The following is a 21,259-nucleotide window of genomic DNA, read 5'->3' as shown; positions in this document are numbered from 1 at the left end:
TGGCGTATTTCTTGTGTAAAAATATAAGAAAGAAAGAAAAATTCCATCGCAGATATTTAGATAAACGCTGATATAAGGATTAAATTATTACGTTTACGATCGTTTAAACGAAAGTGATAACAATTCCACTGTTTCTTTTGTTTTGCGATATTTTCAATTATACAACAAATCGCACACACGTACATTCATAAAAAAAAAGACTTTCATTTCATTTTTATTTATATAGGTATTTTATTTCACGTCGAACGATAATACCACGGATGCACTAGAATAAAGACCTCGGGTGGTGTCTGTTCTACTTTATTTCATTTATTTATTTCATTTATTTATTTCATTTTTCTCTTTCGTTATTAATAATAACAATAATTAAAAGAAAATATAAAAATACATACAAAATACATACAAAAATACGTTGATTTTGAATATATCAAACGTACTGACATAGAAAAAAAATAATCGAATTTACTTTGGTTTGTTTTTTTTATTTTTATTTCTCATTGGTAAAAATTATCATAAAAATTCCTTCGACGTATATAAAAAGGAGAAATAGAGATAAGAAATGAGACCAATAATGAGACCAATAATGAGATCAATTATGAGACCAATTATGAGACCAATAATGTTGAATATATATAATTCGTGGTAGCAACTAAGGATTACTATGCATGTATGCGTGTATATTCTTGAGCATAGAATCGTACCGGTTTGTCGACCTACTATCCAACGAACGAGAGCTATGCCACCGTAGACTTTCGAAGAGTCTACCGATGAGGAGAGGAATACACGTTAAAAATAAAGAGAATAAAGAACGTTGGTGGAGTCATTATTTCATGTAGTTGTTAGTTCATTAAATGATACTTCGTGCTTCGAATAAATAAGAAGAAGGAGGAGGAGAAGGAGAAGGAGAAGGAGAAGAAGCTTGGAAAGTCGAATGATTCTATCAAGTTTAAATACCTACAACGCGTACATACGTTTGATTTTAATTATATGTACATACATATATGCATAAATTTATGTGTAGGTGTGCAAATGTGTGTTTATATATTTATATGTGTGCATATCACGTAGCTTCTTTCCTCTTCGCACGTATCGCTTTACACCGACGAGAATACGTCGTACTAATGCGATAATGCGACTTAAGTGTTCGTTAAATTTCAAAACTTTGTTCCCTTTCCCCTTTTAATCTTTTGTCTACAACTTACTCTCCGTAGTATAAAATCGCTCGAGTCCAACGATCGTAGTCAATTGCGAGAACAATGCTGTACGAGATTTCACAGAACACAACGTTGCAATTGCATATTATATATGTATATCAGGAAAGAAAAATCATTTAATATGACGATAAAACACGTTTTCAAATGAAAAATTCGCTTCGTCTTTCTTTTCCTTTTTTCTAGAACACAATGTTTTTCTCTAAGAATTCACGTCTCGATAAATATCATAAATGCTCATCGTACGACTTACCAGCGTGTATTGCTTCAATACTTTCTTTTTATTTATGTTGTTTATTTAAGAATTAGTGAGATTATATTTCACCAATTAACAACGTTAATTAACAAATTAGCAAATTCTGTCCGAAGGTTAATATCAATTACCATTTATAATCCGTTCTACCTTTCCTTTCGATAAAACTATTGAGAAGAACAAAAATCCCAAGTAAAGAACTCGCGCAACATTCAATCGAAAAACAAATAAGAAGAGAGGAAATGAAATAAAGATTTAGATAAAACGTCTTATTATTTATCTCAAACCGTCTCTTATTCTTCTTCGTCAATAAGATCCCAGCATAAAAGAACAAAAGAGCATCAACGAACAAACGAAAGAATAAATAAAATGAAGGAATTTTGCTAATGATTGTTCGTTCTTCGAGTACGAAATCGAATCGAATCGAATCGTTTGTTTGAAAGTTTAAAGGCGGTTAATATTGAAATAACAAAAAAAATACTGCAATTCGTTATCAAACACAAGATGCATTGATGTTCAGGAAGAAAAAAAGATTTGAAAAAAAATGCAAGATTTTTAGATAGCATAAGAATAGAAATAAATAATTTTGATAGAATCGTTCTTCTCGGAAATGAATTCCTCGTTGCATTCTCCTTTTATATTCCTTATACATATATTATTATTTTCAAGAGGGAAGTTTGGAGAATTATTCGTTGTTTATATATCAGTAATTATGAAAAAATGATTGCGTAGAAAATTGAATGAGACATCGAGATCGAAACAAAATCTTTCCATATAATCGGTTTCCACGAAACCCGTTCGTTCTTTGACATTTTGTTGTTCCCCCGATTATAGTAGGCCTACGAAATCACCGTAAATCGTGAAAACAAAAAGAAAAAGGTTTAAAAAGGTGTACATATGTATAAGTGAAAGAGTAGTAGGGGTACCGGCGAACGGAGAACTCGCGTTCCAATTGGCCAACGGAAGCTAGGTGTTCGCCGCTAAGTGTCGCGGGTCTGAGCGTGCTTCGAACAGTGTATGAGAACAAGTCGGAACGGAAACTTAACCATAAGCCTACTGCACTATATGCTTATCTATAGTAGTGTTAATCAAATCTAACAATAAGTAGTCGAATCGGCCACCTCCCCTCGCGAGAGAGTTAACATCGATTCGCGAACAAAATTATTTATTAGATATTCCATATATCGATCCAAGTACGGTATTGAATTTAGAAAAAATGGTGGAAAATGGTATCGATCGGAAAAAATCGGAGATCAAGAAACCGGAAATCTATGAAACGGAAGTCGATGTACCAAAAGGTAAACGAATCGCTATTTTTTCTTTTTCTTTCCCTTCAGTCAATACGATTTAATCGATCCGAATTTGATAGAAATATTTTATAAATGAAACAACTTTATACATTTATACATTTTAGTTTGGGTCTATATACAAAAACATACACAAATTCTCATCTTGTTTATATGATATAAAATCTATAATACGCGTCGATTTATCTTCTTACTTTGACAAGTAATTTGACTAATTATTAGTCGACTATTATTATTATCAATTAAAAGTTGTGTAAGATTTATTCCAAGGTTTTGTATTTTTAAATATTAACGTATTGATTTTTTTTCCCTATCTCACGTGTTATCCTCGCATGTTATCCTCACTTATCATTTTCTTTAACATATGTTAGATCAATTTACATTCCGAGCACGATTTATAATAGAAACGGCACGTATACCTTGACCATTTAATCGTCATCAAAGGAATCTTAGAAGAATCGAGACGTAAACGTTTAATAGAAAAAAAAACCTGTGCAAAAATAAGGAAATTCGCGATAAATTCATTAAAATCAAGTTATTTCTAATGAACAACGTTTATGCAACAATTGTTGCATTCAAAATTATACAATTCGTTGTACATAGGATTGACTCTTTTAGAAAAAGCTCCTTTATCTTGCGATACGGTTCTAAGTACTATTTTTTTATTTCTATTTCTGTTTCTATCTTTCTTTACCTCTTCCTCTCTTTAACCTTGTTCACAACTAATGCAAATGCATACGGTATATACTAATCGTGAGTGAGACGACAACGATTATTACCAGATAAAATATATTCATTAATTTCTTGTTATTTTGATGTTAATTCTACTGATCAATTGAAGCATCGAAAAAAAATACAGATTTATTATTTCCAAGTCTTCGTTACACGTCACCACTCGCAATCGAGTTATTTTCCGTGGATGTCTTTTTTTTTTTTTCCTATTTTCTTTCTTTTCTTTTCTAAGACCACAAAAATGAAAACGAGTAATGTACCATATCACGATTAAAGTAGAAATAGATAATAGGTGTGTCGAGTGAATGAAAAGTCTACGGAGATAATCGATCGATCGATCGATCGTTCGTTCGTTCGTTCGTTCGTTCGTTCGTTCGTTCGTTCGTGAATGCATTCGCCGATAAATCATTCCCGAATGCCTTTAATTTACGATCGTGTTGCATGAAATATGCTTAGGAAAAATAAAGACGATATCGATCAAGGCAAACTATAGATCCAGTTCTACCGAAATACATAGATATAATACGTTTGATTTTTGTTAGTAACTTTATCTATAAAGTCTCGATAAATGTTTCGTATAAATCAATGATTAACGATTAGATAATAGTTCATAGGGAAGAAAGAGAGACTTGTAACTAAATAATTTGTACATTTATCAGACATATTACTTACTTATTTTTTAACGTAAACATTTAACTAAACTTTCAAAGTTAATTGCTGTAATTTGTGTAATTTTCTTTTTAACGTGTTTTTTTTATTGAACAATCAAACGCAATCAAATTATTAAAAGTATAAATCGAAGTAAAAATACATTTTTTCTTTCGTAATTATAAAAAAGTTGATAAAGAGAACGTAACTTCCGTGTCAGAATCAACATTAGAAATAGATTGTGAAGTGTTAATATAACGTAATTTGAAGATTATTATTCCACTAGAAGAGAGAGAGAGAGAGAAAGTTACAATGTGAGGAAACAAAAAAAAGGGGAGGGGGGGATTCTTGTCACTTTCATTCGATAGCCGTCACTCTCGTGCTAAAATAAAGAAACCACGGTTTCTTCCTTCTTTTTACTTTTTTTTTTTTTTTTAATTTACTAATATAATTTTATGATTATCTTTGCACCAAAGCGGATAAGGAAACAAGGAGAAATGAAAAGAGGGACGGAGAGGGACGGAGAGGGGGGAATTAGATTTCTTTAGAATACATGTTCTTTAATGATAGATCATAATCTATGTAGCTTTGCGCGTCCCAATGTCATAGGAATTATTTTATTCCAGATAAATTCAAGGTCTAGATTTAAATTAAATTCCAAGCGGAGATGAATTGAAATTGTTCGCATTGTCATAGTTTCTATTGTCATTTCTTATCCTTCTTTTCAATATTCTCAAGTTTTTAATTACTCTTACTCGAAGTTAATTAATTACGAATCATCTTATTTAAAAAATAGAATAATTAAATGTATATACATATATTAGTATAATATTGAATTATTTCACTCTAGAAATTAATTTGTATTTTAATTAGGGAAAAATTGTGGCATATATTTTTAAAAATTAGAAAGCGATTTGAATGAGTAAGAGAAGAGTTATTCAATGACCATTTATAAAAATATACATGCTACTTGATAAAAGACACGCATTCATGTCTCTAATCTTCGGTATATCATGTCAACGAACGCGCTCTTCTCATCTCATTATCGATTATGATAATGTTCACTTAGTAACCTTTAATCGATATTTTTCTATGTTTCCTACCTTATCGACATATGTGTTTTAAAAATTATAATTATACTTATGTACGTTGTGTGAAAAAGGAAATGAAAATGAAGTAAACAGATATATCCTTTATCGTGCAATGTCAGTATCTCTATAAGCGACAATTGGTGTGGGCTTTTCTTGTAACAAGGACGTTATTTTCCACTTTACCAAGTGAATAATGAGATTGAGGGCTCGTGCGTTTCCTGTTGTGTCCACTACAAAGTTATATCATGAATTAGAATAGTTAATAGTGGTAAGTATTTAAACGACCGGATTTCATTTCCGACACGTGTTTTAAACGTGTCTTAAACGTGTTTTAAACGTCTTTTAAACAATCGTAAAATCACTTGCGTCTTTCCTCCTCTTTGTATCTTTTTCTTCTTCCTCTTCTTCTTCTTCTTCTGTTTTATTATTTTTTCCTGAATTTCAGTTTTTCTTTTCAATGTTATTACAACTTGGTATCACTTATAGTAACAAAAGTATTTATGCAAATTATTATTTCAATTACAAGATAAATAACATTTAATTAGGTAACAGACTTTAGCGATAATATTTTTAAATGTAATGTAGTATCGTTTGGAAAAGAAACAAACTTTTCATTTTTTTTTATTATTGCATATTGAATAAATAATCGTTAGTATATCGATTATATATATATACTTATTATTAAACGTCGATAATGTAACGTTGCTAACTTACCAACGTGAAACATAATGAACTTTACCGACTTCAATTCTAAAAATGGAGAATAGAAATACATATAGATAGACAAAAAAAAAATAGAAAAATCTATTAGAAGAATTTTATTTTTGTAATCGCTATTTTCAACTTTTCAAATTCAAAGTCTTATATTCTAAAATCTTATTCACAACAATATTATTACAATCCAAATCTATGTTCATTAATCGTTAATATGTTATAGATATTTTTCATTATCTACGTTTCGCAATTTAAAAAAACACAACGTCATCATCGTGAATGTAACATAATATTGCGCAACTTATTCTAAGAGGCAAATAAATTCCAATGCAAGATAATTAATCAAAGATCACATTTAGCTAAGTATTAAATATTTAATTTATTTATTCTAGATATTTACGAAGTACATCTTTTTGGCACGTTTTTCAGTTCTAAACTATAAATAAATATCGTCGCACAAAATGACGATGCATCCTGTACAGCTAACATTTATATAAACGATTACATGTTCCAGAATATATATATATATATATATGGTAATAAGCTGAATAATTCGTGTAATAACGTTCGTGAACACTTTAAATACAATTAAATACACGAGTTATTTATTTTCAGTACACACACACGCACCCACGTACGCACAGGTATCTAATTTTAGTGAATAAACGCGAATTTCAGTGCCAAACGGTCGATGACGTTAAAACTCATACGAAATACTCGTGAATCTTAAAGATGACGTTAATATAAATGATCGAAAGAACTGTAATATGAGATAACAGATCTTTCGATCGTAGATATTAATACATTCTCTTAAATATGTCGATTTTCTTTCCAAAAAAACTTCTTTTTTATCGATATTCGTAAACTCCAAAATTATTCGCAACAATTATAAAAAACAAAAAAAATAATTTAAAAAAGAAAAATAAATGTACACATGTATATGCATATTTATCATGTAATAGTATCGAACGATAATTTCTTTTTTGCATCACATTACGAGGAGTGCAATGACAATAATAGAAGTTACGTAACTTACAGTTAGTGCAATGTTGCAGACGTTAAGAAATTTATTGATTCATTAATCATGTTCTACTCGAAGAATTCGCCTGTGGAAGGTTTATTGAAAGAAAAAGAAAGAAGAGAAAGAAGAGAAAGAAATGGTAACTGTTAGATAGCACGTTTGCTAGATGATTAACGCGACTCCTTGTAAACCAACAATAAGCCCCCAGATGCTTTGAGTTTTCCACTTGATAAGAGGACATAGTAAAAGATTCCATGAGTATGTTAAGAGAGGAACATTATGATGTCGTCACTTTTACAAATTTCTGGATCTTAAAACTTCTCTTCGTACTTACGTATATACATATACGTGTGCACACGTGTAGTACGTGTAATTCTCACCGTTAACGACAAACGTTTCGTGTAATCATACTGATAATTTATAACTTCCTTTAGATATAACGTGGACGCGAGATATGGACGATTCATGTGTCGTCGATTTTGCGAATATTACAGAACTGATTACAAATCTTCGCACATATATTTATGCTTAAATACTTACGTACGCTTTTGATAAGACTCATTTTTCTTGTCTTTTTCTCTTGTTCTTGTTTTTTGTTAATAAAAACGGATAACAACGATTGAATATAACGATTTGATTTTACATCCGAGAAAACAAAGTGCATAAACATCATGCATCGTTGGGAACACAAAATACGGTAATTAACCTTACTCTTTTCAAGGTTAACCATGACGACAACTCTTTTCGAAACATAATTATTGCGTCATTCTTCTTTCGAATAACGATGGTACACCAAGTGTAATATTTATTGTGCCTTTGAAATCAGCATATAGGTGCTTGCAATTACCCGAATACAAATGTAAAATACATAGTTGCGGGACACTTGGTACATGCATAATTATAATAACAGTAGAAATGTCAAGACAAATATCGCTAATACTGATAAAGCGTGTCACGTTTCTTATAACAAGAATAAAGAAAGTTATTAACGTTAATTAAATCGATTTGAGATCAATATTTATTATATAATATGTAAATGAATTTACGTAAGAAGATTAAATATGTACGATTTGTTGAACGAAGTCGTGAAAATTTGTGGTTTAAGGAAGCATAGTGCAATTATGTAATATTTAATCTACATTGAAGTATAATTAATTAATGAATATATTAATAATTAACAAAAATAGTAATTAAGATATATTTATATAAAGAATTTTTGCGCGCGCTAATATGATTGGTCAACAAAGTTGGCGCGAGGAAGATGGCGCCTAGTTCATGATTGCACGCGATTGGCTAATCCGTTAGATTCGCGCATGCGTATTATCTATTAACAATTGTCGATCGTCTACGAAAAGTTACGGAAATGCCCGAGGTTAGAAGTAAAAGTATGAGTAAAGAGAGGGAGTAAGAGGATAGTCGTTTTTCGTTCTGAACGTTCTTACAATCATCGTCGTTTCGTTATTATCATTGTGTACGGGTTGCTTCCACGAGGTTGGCGCGCTCGCGCGCTCCTTAACGTGCGATTATTTTTCCTTGATTGTGTTGTACAGTATCAAAAAAAGAAGAGGAAGTTAACAACCGGCCAGTTGTCTCCCGCGTTTCCTAAATCATCATTTGTATTTCTATAGCGTACAATCCGTACCTCGTTCAATCCGTATTTATTAGAAGTGTATAAATAATTTTTGAAAAAAATAGAAAGCAATAGATAACGATTTATATCTTTTTCTGTCGTCGAGGTCGTCATCATTGTCGATAGACTCTGAGAGAATTTTCTTCCATTAACTTTTGCAAACGTGCCATGAGTGGTAGCAGGGCCAATGGCAATGAAAGCGGGGGGCGAAGGAATGGCCACGTGCTGGTGTGGGAACAACCGGGTTTGGAAGAGAACGACAAGCCGGTGCGAAGACGGAAAGGTATCTTTTGACTTCGTTTTATTCCGCTTGCTATGGAAAATGTACGAATTCTTGTTCTCTCCCTTTCTCTCCCTTTCTTTCCCTTTCTTTCCCTTTCTCTCCCTTTTTCCAGTATACTTTGTATGTACATGCACATATGCATGTAAGTATATATATGTCTCCTATTCCTCTTTCTCTAACATATTATCAGCAGTCTTGTTTCATCCTTTTCCTATCAATGCCATCGAAAGAGTCTGGCCGATAGCCCGTGTTTCGTTTCGAGAATAGCATGTCGAGAATTCGCTTACTTCCAAGAGGAGTGTTCAGAAACGCACGCGTTTCTCGCACCGGTTTAGAGGGAAAGAGAGGGAAAGAGAGGGAAAAGGGAAAAAGTTAAAGGAAGGCGAAACACGAGACACGCACGTGCGCGCTACACTTCACGCGCATCCTACAAATTTATTTCCCCCCCCTCTCTCAATACCAAGAAAATCATACTAATATACATATTTCAATATATAATGTATACTTATCCATTTAACTTACTCTTCAATGAATCGAACATATTCATCAAACATCATAACTTGATATGAATGTATTTTTGTTGATTTAATTTATACAGTGTTCATGAATTTTCTACAGAATTAACGTAATGCATATGTTTTAGAACAGAATTCTTTTGTTTCCTCTTTGTGTATTTTTTCGTTCGATTAAGCATCATACTTTTGGCACAAGCTACTATCTACTTATGTTCAGTGAATTTCTGGATACATGGAGGACGCGTTCGTGTGTAAACGAGTTTACTCATCGTCATCTGTTAATAGAAATAAAAACGTCAATGGTTATATTTAAAAAGTAATGAAACAAAAAAAAGAAACGTGCTCATTTATACTTACAAAATACGTTCGTTCTTTCTTTACTTTACTTTGCTTTGCTTTAGCGAGGTCACAATATTTTTTCCGATATTGAATTTGATTGAATTCTATTAAATGTAACGAGCAAATAATATGAATATATATTTAGAAATAAATTGCTATGTACTCGGAATTAGAAAGGAGAGTCTCGGCGAGAGAGAGAGAGAGAGAGAGAGAGAGAGAAAGAGAGAGAGAAAGACATTTAATGAAATTTATTAGATCATACTTGAAATACACTTGACGTGAACAATCAACGTTGTTATCTCGGTAATTAATCGGAACATTTCGAAATTCTTTTGAATGCTCTCTTCTCATAATAATTTACCTGTAAATGTAAGCGAATTTTTAAGTCGTATTATTTCGTCACAATTCTGATTAGATATTACCCAGGACAAGAGAAAACGTACAATACTTTAACGTCTGCCGCGACCCAAATACTATGACCATGGGATGTATATTTTTAACAATTTAGAAGAATCAACAACAAAAGCGAGAAATTGAAAAACGCGCTAATCGATCAGTGGTAATCTTTTATTTCTTTATTGTTTTCTAATTCATTTTTTACGCATTTCGACGAACAGAATAAAAAATAAGATGGATAAAGAAGAGGGACTCAGAAGTGAGAAAGATTATGCAATAGCAGGAAAATTTAATAGCTAGATAAAGAACTAAACGCTTTTAAACTACGTGAGTCATGTTGTTAAGCGTAATAGATAAGAATTTTTTGATTTTGATAGGAAAAAATTGAAGGAGAAAAAAATTATTTTTTTTTACTTTCTTTTTCTTCTTTTCGAAATAATTCGAGAAACTCAGCCTGGTATTTTTCATGTCTGACACGATTCAAGGCCACGTTGTAAGATTGCATTACAAGTTTATAACGGTTATATCGTCGAGAAGGTAGCAGTAAAAATGGCGATTTGTGATTGCTCGTAAATTAGATTGTTTGGGTCGATCTACTACTTTTTTTTAATTTTTAAAAATAATTTATTGTTTCTTTTAACTAATATAAATTTTTAAATAGGAAAGAGAAAAGGAAAAGAAAAAGATAAAGAAACAGAAACAGAAACAGAGAATGTATCTGCAGGTGGTGATAGCGCGCGCATTGATATTAACTGTAAAAAGTATTTGATTGGTTTTCTTGTATCTAAAATTACAAACACATTTATTATAGCGTCAGCAAATCATTAACACTAATCGATCAAACTACATCAATTTTTTTTTACATTGATTATATTTTTTACAATTAATAATAATCATAAACATAATCGTTGTAAAATCAAGTGAAGAAATGCAATGATACGAAGGCGCAGAAATTTTTATTCAAAATTTACAATCGGTCGTCGTTATATTCGTAAGAGTAATTGTTTAGACTTTTTTAAATTTAACATAAGAAGAGGAATAAGATTGTACGAAACGAAGAAGAAAAAAAGACTCCTTTCATGTGTGCAAGTAAATGCATCGTGTCATATGGCTGGTTAGTTTTTTCTTCTTTTTTCTATTATTCTACGCGATACAAAAAAAGGATCATTTTCGCTCGACAATGAACTCCTCTCCTCTTCTTTCACCTCCCTCTACCACCATTTTTCGGCTTGAAATTATTATAAATATATTTTTATAATGAAATTATAATTATTATAAATGTTAAAATATTTTTCTATTGCGAGCCCTCCACGTGCGCTCGAGCGGTGCATACCGAATCTTACCGAATCTTACCTAAGATGACCGACCATTGTCGATTTTCATACGATACACTCTTTTTCTATTTCTTTTTTAACGAATTTACGTGTAATATGAAACTTTCTTTTTATTAAGCAAGATTATTGATTAACATCATCAAATTCTTTATTAGAATTCGAAAATATATATAGGAATGTATATATTATGGTGATCGTATGAAAGATATTAAATTACACGCGCACGTTCGATAAAATGGCGCGCTTTTATAAACAATTCAAATTTTCTTTGATGCATTTTTTCGCGTCTCGTTTTGTATGATTTGTAGTGTTGCATGAATAAATAAAAATATTTCAATATTAGCTTTATGTATCGTTTAGATTAATGAATAATTAATAAATTTGCGAGCACAAAATAGTATGTACACGCATACTTATTGAAATTTATTTAAGAGATGTAACAATGAGCGAAACTCGTCTGGATTTAAGCCAATAAATTTAGCCTTCGTTCCCTTTTGTTATCTCGAAAGCGTTCCTCGCCTATTTAAATCCAAAAGTAATAAACAGAAGAAAAAAAAAACATGTCGAAACTTTGATTCTGATCGAATTATCTGATCGATCGGTTGTTTTCTATTTTCGATCGACCCTTAAATATTATTAATCTTTACCGGCTTTATATATGAAACACACACGCATATATGAACGTACATATGATTGACGTTCTCAAGTGTATTTTGTTTCTTAGGGTCAAATGAACAATCCCAGATAATGAAAGATCGTTTTAAAGAAAACTTTACTCGGTTCGATAGAATAATTGACTTCAATTTAGTTTGTCTTTTATATATATATATATATATATATATACATGTACATATGTATATGCATATATGTATATATGTAATCAACGTAAGTGCTAAAGTCTCTTTCCTCTCGTTAATAATTGCAATGATGTGTCAGCAGTTCACCATAGTGATTTATTACAAAATTACTGAATATACTAGAAATCTGTAACTATCTTTTTATATCTTTGACAATGAACTAATTGTGAGATTATTGGAACAATTTGCATTTCAATAGAACACACATTTATATATATATATATATATATGTATAGTCATAGAGCTTGGAAAGGTAACAAAAATTAAAGTAAGATAGTCGTCATCATCTTTCTGTGTAATCGGTCATATGTATTTTATGTATACGGCGCCATTCCACAAGGACACTCACTCATCGTTTTAAAATACGTGGGTTGTTTGAATAGATGTATGTGTTCATATATATAATATTTAAAAAAGAAAGAGAGAGACACTTATGTACAAATTATTACTGTATATATCATGTAACATATGTAACTGTATCAGTTATCACACTTGTATTCATACACAATACACACATTCGTATAGCCTAACGTATTCTATTTGGCTCGTTGCACTATTGTTGTTATTATAATGATATGAAAATTAGAATATTGAAGATAATCTACGGATTGATAGTACAGATAATATGCATATTATTAGACAAGAACTTTTAATGCACGTTGCATGCGTGTGCGTTGCAATGTTTCATTTCCGTAACATTTTGCATGAATCATCATACATATTTTCTTTTTCTCTAACACTTGTTTTTTTCTGGAAATAAATGATTCATCCATCACATCAATCAAACATAATCAAATTGGACTAGGAATTACCTGCTATATTGTGATGGCAAATATTAAAATAATTCTAAGCACTTGAGCTATATTTAAATAGAAAATATTAGATAAAGAGAGTATATTTGTTTGTCCTATTTTACATTGACACAATTCATAATCTGGAAAAGAACAAATTATCTCTAGCTGAGAATTTATATGAATTATTCAATATTATTTTCTTAATCTTCTCGCCTTCTATGTTTAAAGTTAATAATAATGTAATAGAGAAGCTGGAAGGATTTTTTCTTTTTTTAATCAATATTATAAACACTGAATGAATAATTTAACTAAGAAAAAAAAGGTTGTTGGGGTTGGCTTACAGGCCTGCTGGGAACACGTCATGTAGTCACGTTTATGCTTTTTCTTGGCATGGCAAATGCCTATGTCATGAGGACCAACATGTCTGTGGCAATTGTTGCTATGGTCAACCATACGGCTATCACCGGGGATAAAGAGTTTGTTACGAACGAGTGCCACATCGATGATGATAATAAGAATACTACTATATTAATGAATCATGTGAGTAGTCCATTAATCTAAATCTATCTCTTCATAATCAGAATATCAATAAATATATAAGTTTTTATATTATTATGAATTTTAAATAATAATTGTATGTATATTTATTTTGGAATTTACAGAAAGACGGCGAATTTGCCTGGGATACCAAAGAACAAGGCTACTTATTAAGCTCATTTTTCTATGGATATGTTCTTACTCAAATACCTTTCGGTATGCTTGCCAAACGGTTTGGATCTAAATATTTTCTTGGCATTGGCATGCTGATCAATTCGATATTTGGACTATTAGTTCCTTTGTCAGCACATCAGGGCTTTTATTCGCTAATGGTAGTTCGATTTATTCAAGGCTTAGGTGAGGTAAGTAGTCCTTTGTATTTCAAATATATTCTTATAGTTATAAGTTATGAAATGTTGAAAAATCACACCATATATGTATATATATATGTATATATATGTATATGTATATGCATATGTATATGTATATGTATATGTATATATAAATGAGATGAGAATGTATGTTACGGGAAAATTGGTTACATATTCTCACTAATGTTATATAATATTGTTCATTAACTACATGATATGCGTAGAGATTTTGATCTTCTATTATTATTTAAATACAGGAAATATGCATACCATGAAATGAATGTAAGTTTTAGATCATTAATATATATATATATATATATATATATATATATATATATTTCAAATTATTTATTATAATTAATATAAAAAAGAAAAATTAAAATTGAAAGAGAGAGAATACACTTATTTTTTATAGTACGAACAAAACTTGCATCCAATTAGAATAATTTTAATGCGTATATTCAGCCTATATAAACGTTAATGTGGAAATTGTTGATTCTTAGATAGTTATTTTAATTTGAAAAAAATCCAAATTCATAATGTTAAATTTAAATTAAAGGATTATATATTCGTTGAGTGTGAACGCTTTTTGATTGTTTGGGTGTGATTTCCTCCCCCTAGGAATGGATTATCCCTATTGCAGGGTCCAATTGTGCCTTGCACGCACGCATTGTTGGCAAAGTGGATACCACCAAACGAGAGGAGCAGGATGGGAGCCTTTGTCTATGCTGGTAAGCCTGTACAGTGCGATACTTAATAATGTAGCACTCTTGTACATACCAACTGACCGTGAGTCCCGCGAGTCCTCTGGATATTTCAATGCATCCAATCATTGTGTACTTCTTGCTACGATGGAATTGGAATCGCAGGAGTGGTGGACCCTTTTGGTTCTTACTTATCCACTGTTCTTAATGACTCACAGTAGGTTACCCTTTTCACATCCGAACATTATTATTAATTCGATTTTATTTTCTCTGTTATCTATAGGTGCTCAGTTTGGTACAGTCATCTCAATGCCATTAAGTGGTCTGCTATCTGAATATGGATTTTCTGGTGGGTGGCCATCAATATTTTATGTCTTTGGCGCTGTTGGTATTATCTGGTGCATAGCTTTTTTCTTCCTGGTTTATGAAGATCCAGAAAATCATCCACGTATTTCTGAAGATGAAAAAAAATACATAGTCAGTGCCTTATGGGGAAATGCTGGAGCATCTGTAAATATGTTTTTTTAATTATTATTTTCTTTTTCTTTTTCAAACAAAATATCTATATTCTGTGTTATCTATTTTATACAGTCTCCGCCTATACCTTGGAAATCAATCGCTACTTCAAAACCTTTCTGGGCTATTTTGATAGCACATATGGGTCAAAATTATGGATACGAAACATTGATGACTGAACTTCCAACATTTATGAAACAGATCTTACATTTTGATATCAAGTCTGTGAGTCATATCAACGATTTACATAAACAAATAATCAATCATTCAATCGATCACAAATTATTTAATATAAATAACGTATATATTATTTCAGAATGGACTTGTATCGTCTCTTCCTTACCTTAATATGTGGATTTTTTCACTAATACTTAGCCAAGCAGCCGACAAAATGATTTCGTCAGAAAAATGTAGTCTTACTAGTACACGTAAAATAGTCAATAGTATTGGTCAGTATGGACCAGCAATAGCATTGGTAGCAGCATCTTATACCGGTTGTAATCCATGGTTGACAATAGTTATCCTTACTATTGGGGTTGGTTTTAATGGTGGTATTTATTCTGGTTTCAAAGTTAACCATCTTGATATCTCACCAAGATTCGCAGGAGTTTTGATGGCATTCACAAATTGTCTTGCTAACCTAGCTGGATTACTTGCACCGATAGTAGCTGGCCATATAATCGTTGGCACGGTAACAGAATTATAATAGTTAATTATTCGTAAGGTTCATTACTAATTATTATTATAATAATCATTATTATTATAGCCAACTCATCTAAAATGGAGAATTGTCTTCATGATTTCGGCAGCTATTTATGTGGTATGCGCAACATTTTATCTCATGTTTGGTTCCGGAGAAAGACAATCTTGGGATAATCCAGAAAAAGACGAGGAAAAAGAAGAAAGCAAAGAATTAGATAGTGTTAAAACAGTCAACGAAACTCAACACTAATGTGATTTTAAAATAATGCTTGCCATGGTATTTAAGTTTTTTCTGCCATCAAGCTAAATTCTAAATATGTTAATGGTTCCAGTCGCGGGTGGCACTTATCTGCCTTAAAGTACATCCATTCCCTCCGTTTAATATTTAGCCGTGCTGGATGATGATTGCGCTACGTTGTAGTATATAACTATAAGTTAATTTCAAGTTGTTTTTTATTTTATTTTTATTTTTATTTTTATTTTTATTTTTTTCTAATTAATACGAGCAGTGTTCAAATTTTAATAACACTGATCTCATTAAGAGTTGCATATCAGGGTGTTCACCGATGTTTCTATCATGTTGTAAATGTAGGATTCGATCAATATTTTCATTATTTCATAGAATACGTGTTGTGTTGAAATTAGAGTGTGTGAAAGAGAAAAAGAGAGAGAGAGAGAGTAGAGAGAATTTAAGAGTGTATGAGTTATAGAAAAATGAAAAAATATATACGACTGTGACATACTTCAAACAGGATATGTGTATTACGTTCAACATCTGAAAAAGAAAGAATCATGAAATTTCAAACTACATCACCGTAAAGGTATAACAACATCTTGAATTAATTTGACTAAATTAGCGGTTATTATTTAATTGTATTCAAAGTTCCTATGCAATTGCATTGATAAACTTTGAGGAGCATCAAGTATGACTTTAAAATATTTTGGAATCAGATTCTTTAAATAAAAAATGTCTAGGAAACTATATAGGAAATGCTTTGCATTAATATTCAAAAATGTCGAAATTTCGAAATAATTGTTTTTTCTTTTTTTATATCTTTTTCCATATATTTAAGCACAAAATTATTATCTGCTAGGTTTTGCGTAGTTGAAAAATAAACGAAACAAGGAAAAAATAATATAAATTAAGGAACTATCTCCCCACACACACACACACACACACATAGATTTAATATTGAATTACATGGTACAATGAAAATTTACTTAGCGTATTATAAAAACAAGAATACACAAAGATTATAATGCGTTTTTGCATAGTAGTTCAGATATATTATATCTAATTTGGACATTAATTTGATTATATTTATACTTTAGATTTTTTCGTGAGTTAAAATTATTTAAAATTATTTTGTGTATAATAACAAAGTTAAAAATACATTTGTCCAAATTAGATAAAATCACAATTAACGAAGTTGGCAGCAGTATTAGAGTAAAAGTTCTCATTTGTTCATCTTTTTTTCTTTTTTTTCGTTACATCACGAACAGTTTATTATTATTAACTATTATGTATCATTTTGTATTACGTTAGGACAGACAATATGATTGCATAAAAACAGTTGAACAAAAGTTAACAAAATACTGTCTTCGAGCAGTCGTTAAAAATTGTTATTATACATATTGCATAATGCAATTAATGATTTATACATATTGTAGATAGTCGCACGAAAAATCCTATTAACTTATAGACTTTAGATGAGTTGTTATATACTCTAGTAGTAATTATTTATATTAAAAAGAACTACGAACTTATTACCTCTGTCACACTTAAAATTTAAGTTACAAAAGCGGATGATTTGTGCCTGGAATTTTAATAGGATGCATTTTTCTATCGATTAAGTTTTTTTCGTCTTTAAGTAGCACAAACTTTTTGTAATCATTCGTGACTTAATATTATATAAAGTTTTGATATGGAATGATGCAATTAAAAATTCGAATGGAAAACCAGAGATACATTATCGCTCATCAAAGTAAAAAACATTTCCAAGAATAAGAAAATCGTGTCTTCCGATAATTGAAAAGATTGGTTATTTTTAATTAAGAATTTAATATCTAAAATTGAAGATAAGAATCCTTGAATTAAAGGAAATAAATATCGTTTTTATATACTTTTCATGAATAGCATTTTTTGATATATAAATTTTGTATTACTTCATTCTTTTTGTACATTATTGTGGTCGAAGAGTGAATACATGAAAATGTTCACAAATCACTGCTCATTGGGAAATATTTCAATCTCTCTACATAAATAATGTACCCGATATTTGATAAAAATGATTGCAGCATCGTATTGATAATACCATTAATTTATATAACACGAATACACACACATATATATATATATATATATATACATATAAATATTAGCCAATATTGTAGAATATTTAAAAAACAGTTACCATCTAAAGAAATGTTATAAAATAGTTGGATGAAGAATTTTACTATCCATATTTTGATACGTATATTTATAAATATTGTACATAATTTTGATGATATACATAATCTAAAAATTAAAAACAATTTTATCTTTGGGATTGTAATTTAGATTATAAGAGATTTTCAAATAAATAAAACGTGCTGTAACACAGCAAAATTACATTTTAACTAATTATTATTGCAAATATACATAATTAATATATAATTAATACATAATATAACATTTGAAATACTAAATACGTATGTACATATTATAAATCGAATAAAGGTCGATAATGCAGTTATCTGACGTTTATATGACGTTTCTTTACTTACTACTACGTGACGCTAGTATCAGATTTAGTAAACACATTCGCCGCCAGAAAATTAATTTTAGACGTCAGCGCATATGCAAACAATGGAGATGTGAAAAGAAATCTAATTTTCTGACGTTATTTGGTTCTCTCCTACTGTTGTCATTTAGTATTCTTGTCAGTAAATATAACGTTAAGAATGAGACTTTTAAGATTTGAAAAATTATTCTAGTTGTGTATATAATCATCTTTATTCGATATAGGTTCGTTTAGATAATTAATCCTTAGTATTATTAGTAAATATATTATTGCGTTAAAATAATACTTTAGAGATGACATCATTTGATATGATTGATTTGTTACGATTTTTTATTATCCAAAACGAAATAGAATTTTAGAAGAATATTCATGGATTAAATTGTCTTGTTTATTACGCATACAATATATTAAAATTATTCTAAATAAAATATATTATTATTATTTTGTATTTATATATTTGACAGGTAGACATAAATTAGTCATGTGGATTCTACAATTCATGTGCGTAGTCACTTTAGTGACAACGATTAACAGTAGCGATATAACTACAGCTGTATTTGGTAATGTGCTTGATGGCATGCCTGCCGCATTTGGAGATTTTGATTCAGACGAATTAACAGATGTTTTTATGGTACGCAAAGATGGTAAAACTGTACAAGTTTTTCTTGCCGCAGAGCAAGAACCTTTGTTAAGACCAGACGATAATCTAAAGTGTACTTTTGAAGAGCCCGTCACAAGCGTTGTACCAGGAGATTTTGACGGAGATGTCTTTATGGATATCTTAGTAACAACTACTAATTCAACAACTAAACTTACCGATGTATATATCTTATGGGGGGGAAATAAAGATTCGGTTGTACAATTAAATTGTACGACTCGACTTTTGTTCAGTATGCAAGGTCAACCATTGGCGTTAGATTATAATCAAGATATGATCATTGATCTTTTTGGCATGGATGAACACTATAATAGAACTTTTTGGATATTCACTGAAAACAGAGGAAAGTACGATGTTAAACATATGGCACACGCGGATCATAGAAGAATGGAACCCATAAGCCATCCACACTCTAATGCTTTTCTTGATTTAAATAATGATTTTTTGCCTGATCTCGTTGTAACTACTAAAAAGTCTTTCGAAGTTTGGCGCGGCGTGGAAGATGGTTTTACTTTTGAAAAAGAGTTCGATTTACCACATAATGCGGAAGTTATCGGTCAGACTCTTTACCTTGACGTTGAGCTTACAGGAAAAGCTGATCTACTTTTGCCGCTTTGTTATGACAAAGCGAAGCATACCAATTGCACCATAATGATGTATTCCAAAGGATGGCACGATTTGCAAATTAATTTTAGAGATAAAAGTAATACTTGGGCATTTGTCAAAGGAGACGGTCAACGTTATACGGATACAATAACACTCAGAGGTGGAGATTTTAATATGGATGGTTATCCTGATTTATTAGCAACGTTAGAATCTACTAGCACTAAACAGCGACAATCGTTTTTGCTTGAAAATGTTGCTTGCAATTCTTGCAATGGCTTCAATCGAACATTTGATATACGCTGGCAAGCCCTCAATCCATTTTATAACGAAACTGTTATGGCAGTGTTCTACGATTTTTATCAGGATGGTATTTTGGACGTAATATTGGTAGAACTAGATAAAGCCAATAAAGTATATCGTACTGCTGCATTTAAAAACAGTTTAGATTATGATGCCAATTTTGTTAAAGTTATGGTACTCACTGGACGTAACAACAGCATGTATCCTATTTCGCCTGGTTCATTAGGAAAGAAAAAACGTACATATGGAACGAATTTACCAGGACCATCGATAGCTTACAGGACTACTACGCAAGACGGTTATCCGCGTAATGCCATTGCTGCTCAATTGTCGCAAAGTGCATATTTTTCGTTAAATTTACCATATACCACATTTGGATTGGGTAGAACACCAAACTTTGTTGATTCCTTAACGATAGGAGTAAGTTAACAAACACAATCACTATCAAATTACATTAAATCGATTGATTAAATTTAGAATGATGATATAAATTTGATCGTACAAGAATTTAAATTAGACGCATAATAAATAAATGACATTAAATATATAATATACTTTTATGTACAATTATACAATGTTATTTCATAGGTCGGTGGTAAATCAAGAGAATGGCCGCAAATAATTCCAAATTCTCAAATGGTAGTAATACCAAATCCAATATCGGGACCATACAGATGGAAAGCTCAATTATTTGTTACGCCTAGTAAATTAATTTTATTAAGTGCGGCTGCTTTAAGCGGAACCTGCAGTCTTATTTCATTAATTATCGTTTTGTTATATTGGAAGGAGAGGAGGGAAGATAAAATAGAAAAGCTTCAAGAAGCTCATAGGTTTCCTTTCGATGCTATGTAGAAATAGAATTTAAGAAAATATATTAATTAAGAATTATTTAATTATTTAACAGAATTATCAATTAATAAATATAAGTATTGCTTCCGATTTATTATATTATCCTTT

General features: G+C 30.7%; 2 protein-coding genes across 7 annotated transcripts; both read left to right on the top strand.

Moving 5' to 3' along the window:
• The first annotated feature begins 2,108 nt into the window (after positions 1 to 2,108).
• Positions 2,109 to 16,611, top strand: LOC122525273 (putative inorganic phosphate cotransporter). Of its 5 annotated transcripts, XM_043647953.1 has the most exons (9): positions 2,676 to 2,762; positions 8,714 to 8,890; positions 13,448 to 13,665; positions 13,788 to 14,024; positions 14,677 to 14,764; positions 15,021 to 15,247; positions 15,329 to 15,478; positions 15,570 to 15,944; positions 16,020 to 16,611. In XM_043647953.1, the coding sequence occupies exons 2-9, from the start codon at positions 8,776 to 8,778 to the stop codon at positions 16,203 to 16,205; spliced, it is 1,596 nt and encodes a 531-aa protein (XP_043503888.1). In that variant the 5' UTR covers positions 2,676 to 2,762; positions 8,714 to 8,775; the 3' UTR covers positions 16,206 to 16,611. The 5 variants fall into 5 exon arrangements, with proteins under 5 accessions (XP_043503891.1, XP_043503890.1, XP_043503888.1 ...); XM_043647956.1 differs by lacking the exon at positions 8,714 to 8,890 and having other exon boundaries at positions 2,109 to 2,762; positions 13,469 to 13,665; XM_043647955.1 differs by lacking the exon at positions 8,714 to 8,890 and having other exon boundaries at positions 2,109 to 2,762.
• A 2,128-nt stretch (positions 16,612 to 18,739) lies between these two features.
• Positions 18,740 to 21,190, top strand: LOC122525379 (T-cell immunomodulatory protein). Of its 2 annotated transcripts, none has more exons than XM_043648128.1 (3): positions 18,740 to 18,962; positions 19,203 to 20,722; positions 20,891 to 21,190. In XM_043648128.1, the coding sequence occupies exons 2-3, from the start codon at positions 19,220 to 19,222 to the stop codon at positions 21,152 to 21,154; spliced, it is 1,767 nt and encodes a 588-aa protein (XP_043504063.1). In that variant the 5' UTR covers positions 18,740 to 18,962; positions 19,203 to 19,219; the 3' UTR covers positions 21,155 to 21,190. The 2 variants fall into 2 exon arrangements, with proteins under 2 accessions (XP_043504063.1, XP_043504064.1); XM_043648129.1 differs by lacking the exon at positions 18,740 to 18,962 and having other exon boundaries at positions 19,279 to 19,369; positions 19,464 to 20,722.
• The last annotated feature ends 69 nt before the right edge of the window (positions 21,191 to 21,259 follow it).

The sequence above is a fragment of the Polistes fuscatus genome, unplaced genomic scaffold, assembly GCF_010416935.1.
Source record: "Polistes fuscatus isolate 324 unplaced genomic scaffold, CU_Pfus_HIC Scaffold9, whole genome shotgun sequence".
NCBI lineage: Eukaryota > Metazoa > Arthropoda > Insecta > Hymenoptera > Vespidae > Polistes > Polistes fuscatus.
This window is presented reverse-complemented; position numbering and strand designations above follow the sequence as displayed.

Bases quoted from the DNA above. Each gene is read 5' to 3' on its own strand.
- LOC122525273 (XM_043647953.1), top strand. From the start codon at position 8,776: ATGAGTGGTAGCAGGGCCAATGGCAATGAAAGCGGGGGGCGAAGGAAT. The intron at 8,891-13,447 runs GTATCTTTTGAC...AAGAAAAAAAAG, and splicing joins GCCGGTGCGAAGACGGAAAG to GTTGTTGGGGTTGGCTTACA. The intron at 14,025-14,676 runs GTAAGTAGTCCT...TCCCTATTGCAG, and splicing joins TTATTCAAGGCTTAGGTGAG to GGTCCAATTGTGCCTTGCAC.
- LOC122525379 (XM_043648128.1), top strand. From the start codon at position 19,220: ATGTGGATTCTACAATTCATGTGCGTAGTCACTTTAGTGACAACGATT. The intron at 20,723-20,890 runs GTAAGTTAACAA...GTTATTTCATAG, and splicing joins TTGATTCCTTAACGATAGGA to GTCGGTGGTAAATCAAGAGA.